Source organism: Curcuma longa, unplaced genomic scaffold (genome assembly GCF_044706935.1).
Source record: "Curcuma longa cultivar G26 ecotype Majalengka, Jawa Barat unplaced genomic scaffold, ITB_CL_G26_1.1 contig_25175, whole genome shotgun sequence".
Taxonomy (NCBI): Eukaryota; Viridiplantae; Streptophyta; class Magnoliopsida; order Zingiberales; family Zingiberaceae; genus Curcuma; species Curcuma longa.
In genome coordinates, this window is record NW_027432667.1 from 21,280 (window position 1) to 26,718 (window position 5,439).

The 5,439-nt window shown below is 37.9% G+C and overlaps 1 protein-coding gene across 2 annotated transcripts; it reads left to right on the forward strand.

The window, feature by feature from the left end:
• Positions 1 to 694: 694 nt before the first annotated feature.
• Positions 695 to 4,618, forward strand: LOC141818520 (uncharacterized). Of its 2 annotated transcripts, none has more exons than XM_074706007.1 (7): positions 695 to 835; positions 1,543 to 1,637; positions 2,070 to 2,149; positions 2,327 to 2,379; positions 2,462 to 2,574; positions 3,412 to 3,473; positions 4,254 to 4,618. In XM_074706007.1, the coding sequence occupies exons 1-7, from the start codon at positions 727 to 729 to the stop codon at positions 4,543 to 4,545; spliced, it is 804 nt and encodes a 267-aa protein (XP_074562108.1). In that variant the 5' UTR covers positions 695 to 726; the 3' UTR covers positions 4,546 to 4,618. The 2 variants fall into 2 exon arrangements, with proteins under 2 accessions (XP_074562108.1, XP_074562109.1); XM_074706008.1 differs by having other exon boundaries at positions 2,471 to 2,574.
• Positions 4,619 to 5,439: the final 821 nt, after the last annotated feature.

Here is a 5,439-nt window from a genome sequence, read left to right on the forward strand (position 1 = left end):
CATGACTTCGTACTCCGATCTGCCCTCCATCTGCGCCATAACAACAAAATCAATAATTAAAAGAGCGAAAACAAAAAACCAGATCGATCGATCGATCGATGGAAATTAATAACGAGGATATCGTTCGACGTACTTCGGCGGCGATGCGAGACCACTTGTTGCCGAGCGCCGCATGGAGGCGGCAGAGGTGGAGCTCCTCGTCGCGGGAGAAGGCGACGCCGTTCTTGAGGCCGGGGAGGAGGCTGTTAAGCCATCGAAAGCGGCAGCTCTGGCCGCTTCGCGCCAGCCCGGTGATCATCGGCACCTGATCCCAATTCCTCGCGCCATGAACCCGGACGTACGCCAGCAGCACAGCGTCTTCCTCCGCCGTCCACGATCTTCTCTTCCTAGTTTTCCGCGGCTGCGTTCCTTCCCCGCCTCCTTCCGCCGGCGACGTGCGCGGTACTTGCGCACTGTGTACTCTTCCCTCTGCCTCCATCGAGATTTTTGTCGAATATTCCGCTTGGTACGGAGTTCGTATAGGTTGTATTTATAGAAGACGTTAAAAGGTCGTTGAGAAATATGCGGAAAATATTTCGAAAATCTAACTAATTTTTAATAAATAATATATGACGTATTAATCGGAACGTCCTGTTACTGGAATTATTACGGAAGAAAATAATTTAGAGTTTAGGTCCGTTTCAGAATCAATCGATTCAAAACAGTGGATCCTTAGAATTTCGTGCGATGGCTGTCTCTTCTTCCGCCGGCGACGACGGCCTCCGACCACCTCCGCAATCGTGCTCCATCTGTCTCCAGTCAATCAACCAAGAAGCCTATTTAGATCGATGTTTCCGTAAGCCATCCTCTGCCTTCTTTTTTTTTTCTCCCCCAAATTCGATCATCTGTCGCGTTAGGTTATTTCAAACCCTTTTCTTGAATTCGTTGGTTTCCCTCGTATATCGTTACATTTCGAGGTTCGGGAATTTCGTTATTCTTTTACCTTGAATTAGGGTTTTGCTCTGTCTCGTTGTACGCAGCTTCAAACTAGAAATCGTTCGAGTTACTTGAGTCCATCTACTCGTATTCAATTGCTAGTCGGCGTTAAAGTACTGCGATCGTGTTGAAACTTTTGTGAAGAGATGGGCAGCTGCTTCTTTTCGTCAAGCAATATAGAAGGTCTTGGTAAATGAGTCAAGTGCAGGGTATTCCGCATAGTAACAAGTCGATAGCAGAAGGTAATTGGCAATGGGTACTGTGCATGTAACCATTGGAATATCAGATTGGAACGTTAGTTATATCCTCTCATATAACTCGAGGGGCTTTGATGCCCACGGACTGTTTTCTATCACATGGAAAATATGTGATATGCCGGAAATGGAAGAATTGAGATTTATTTGGGACATGATTTTTGTGAGATTTATTGATGGATTTATGGGTATGGATCGCTGCACTGACCAGTACTGATTGTAAAGCTGAGATATTCATAGTATTTTAGAAACTGGACAGGGGGATCTTGACCAACATTGTTCTTTAACTTGTTTCTGTTTATTTATTTTACAGATTCATTTTGCCATCAATGTATTGCTCAATGGGCTCGATATGTTGGGAGCAAAAATTCAGAATCCATGACTTCAATCAAATGTCCTCTTTGCAAGGTTATATATGAATTAAATGCTTATTTATTTTGCTGGATGCTTCCATTACAAACTTTTCAGGAGGTTGTACAGAGTTTTAACTGCAAGTTTCATTGCGTTAAAATTTATGTTGAAAGTTTCATATTGCATTTCAAATCTATCATTTTAGGACTGCTTTTGTGGGAAGAAAAAGAAGTGTTGAAGGTGTCATTAAACATTCTCAAACATGTGCACGAGTAACTGAAATTTAAATATTATTTAATTATGGAAAATCTTACACAATATAGTAAATTGAGGAGCATCTATCCATCAGCCATGCCTCTTATTCATAAATAGTAAGAATTTCAAATAATACTGTACCTAAAATTAAACAATATATTGATGAAACTCTTCTTACATTTTCATCTGTTTTTTTGTATAATGTTTGTGACATTTTTGTTTATAATCATGCAGACTGATAATCTTTCAATTGTTTATGGGTTTAATGGTCAAAACTTCCGGCGACAATATGTGAATCCAAAACTTGGACAGAGGTTGTGGGCTTCATATCTCTCTACCACTTTCATGTTAAAAAATTTCAAATATTTGTCGTAATACCTTAGAATAAAAACAATAAGCAAATATTTAAACATTATTAAGTATTTGGTCCATACTATTCCTTTGCTTTCATTGAGCCTAGCTTATTAATGCTGCATTTATTGGTTTTGCAGATGCATTGTAGATGCTCACGAATTTAGAATGAAGTTTTATAATGGTGATAGAGGTACTTTGGGTATTTTGCAACTTCTTATTTTCTTCAAATATATCTTTTTTTTTTGGTTCTGTGCACTGACAAACTTCAGCAGGACCAATAGATGGATTGCTCAATGTTGAACAATACTGGAAGCGGCGCAAGTATCTCCAGAAAAACCCCTGGCTTCAACATTGGTTAATAAGGGAAGTTCAGACTCTCTCTCAGGTATATTATCCCAAATTTCCACCTTTTGTTTCTTGTTATCTAGCATTTAAACCTTGATTATGTTGACTTTTGTTTGTTTATGGACTTGTATGCAACTGTAATTGTACGACATATTCTAATTCTAGAATCTTCTGGTTAATGTCTACCCATTTTGGAGGGGTTACGTTGCTACTGAGGAAACTTTATCTAGGAACTATCTTAAGCAATCAATGAATTTAAATATTTGTGTTAGTCTGTAAAACTCAGATTAGGGAAATTCTTCAAGATCGCCGGGAAGAATTGGGAAAGTGTGCATTTAATTTGAACTTCACGAAATAGGGTAGTGAAACCTACTTCCACCCCATCTAGTTAGCAAATGAATGTCCCAGATATTAATATTTCACAAGGGATTGAGTATGTATTGCCTAATAGTAATGCATCAACTGGACTACCTATTTTGCTGGCAAAAAGAATGGTCAATGATTTATCTTTTGCACGTGATGGTTAATCCATCAAAGAATTAATGCTGAAGCTGAGATGGAAAATTCTAGAATTCTAGATATGCTTGTTTAAATTTGCATTCCCTGTTTTTACAACATGAGTTACACCTCTTATACTACATCTAATTGGCTGAAGGGAGGTTGGAGAGAAAGGAGAGGGGGAATGGCTGAGGGGGAAAGAAGGGGAGGATAGAGATGGTTTCATTTTATTTTATTTTAAATTTCGGTTATCAATTTTCTTCTTGATAAAATTTCACATGTTGTATTCTTGTTCCCTCTATTGTTATCACTCGATTAGCTTTCTTGTCCCCTTTTTCAGTCTTCTTCAAAGGTTGACATGTAGCTCAATTCTTTATAGGATGAGGATGTCGAAGTTATTGTGCATCATATTATTGGCGTTGCTGAATCTTTCTTTAAAAGGTAAAATGCTAACAATGTGTTTGGCATGATGATGGTACTAATCATATGTTTTCGAGAAGTAAACTAGATGTTCTGAATTGTACTGTTTGTTTCCTTATTATCTCAACTCTCAAGTTCAGTTTCATCTATTTATTCTCTAATTATGTCAAACAATGCCTATGATCGAACAAAAGTCCATTTTTAGTAAAGCATGGAATGACCATGAAATGGCTTCACTTTTTTTTTCTTATCTAATGGATTGTTCTGTTTCACATGGTTAGCATTGGCTGTAATTCACTTGCTTGAAGGAGAGTGATTCAAAATCCATATCAATCTTTGCACAAGTTTTTGAATCTTTTGCTTTGATTATGATCAACAATATTGTTGAAATAAGTTCTATCTGCTGTTTCACTGATTATGATATTCCAAGAAATGAAGAAAAGGTCTCCACAAATATTTGAGTCAAACTCTCTATTTGACAAAGTCGTATACCATAGCTGTGAATGAGGAACCTGTCTAATATTCAGATTGGTATCTGATCACACAAAAATATGTACTTACGAACTTCTTGTGTCAAGATCCTGCTTAGGTTATACGCAGCTGTCACAATTGATTTAGGCACCAAGTCCTCGGGTATATTTCATTGAGACAATTGTATTGTTTTAATCCAAAATCTAGAATATTTTGCATGCTTATTTTGCATTCCAACTAAGAGAGATCAGGTTAATGGCAATTTGCTGTCATAAATGAAGTCGGTTTGCAAGCATACATACTGATTCTGATAACAAACTACAATTGCAGACAACAAGAAGGGGAGAATAAGGCTACTACGCCTGAGCAAAAACGCACCCAGTTCAGGACTTTGCTTGCCGACGCTGCCCGACCATTTCTAGCTGGGTACACTGAGCGCTTCACTGACGAACTAGAGTCCTTCCTGGTTTCAGGTTTAAATGTCGAAGCATATGACAAAGCGTGCATTCAACGAATCAGCAAGCCTTCGTCCAGCGAAAGTGCAGAGGGGAGTCCATGTGACGAGACTCTTCAACATGTTTACCTTCCCTATTTTGATGAGGATATTGAAATAGATAAATAAGATTTTTTTCATCAGCAATTTTTTTCATAACTTATATTCAGCTCTTAGAATCAATAATAAGTCTTTGGATGATTGATCTGATCTTATAAAAATTTGATAAATTCAAGAAGTATTCACATTATTAGACATCAATAATTGATCTTCTTGGTAGGTTGCTCCTTAGCTCGCAACAATGTATCCTACCTATGGGTAATCATTTTTCTTTTGTAAATCTTCTGTAAAAAGGTGGAATTCGCCACTCTAGCGGTTTCACATGGTCGGTTTCACGATTATCTATAAGGAGGTAAATCAAAAAATTACAGTTGATTACAATGGAGGAGGAATAAATCTTTGGATGATTGATATGATCTTATAAAAATTTGATAAATTCAAGAAGTGTTCACATTATTAGGCTTCGATAATTGATCTTCTTGGTAGGTTGCTCCTTGGCTCACAATAATGGATGTCATCTATGGGTAATCTTTTTTCTTCTGTAAGTCTTCTATAAAGTTAGTCATGATGGAAGAGGTATTGTTTAGTTTCGTCGAGATTCAAATTTTTATCCTTTTTTACAATTCTGCTCCGTCATAATTAACTTAGTTAATTCCGAATACAAACTGTACAGGGCCGACCCTGATATAATTTATTCCATTTTATAATTTTATTTATTTATTTTTTATTATTTTGTTTTGGAAATTTGAAAGTACTATCACCGTTTCTTAAGCTCCCCTCTATAAATTTCAGTTCCTTCCCAATGCCACGACGGTACATTACTCGCGCCGTGCCGGCTGCTCTCCTGCAGTCCGCACCGCCCAGTCGCCCACATTAACACACCCTTCCTTTCTCTTCCTCGAGTTCCGTCGCTTTCTCTCTCTCCAGGCCTCCTCTCCCGATCCTCCCCTGGATCGTCGTCCA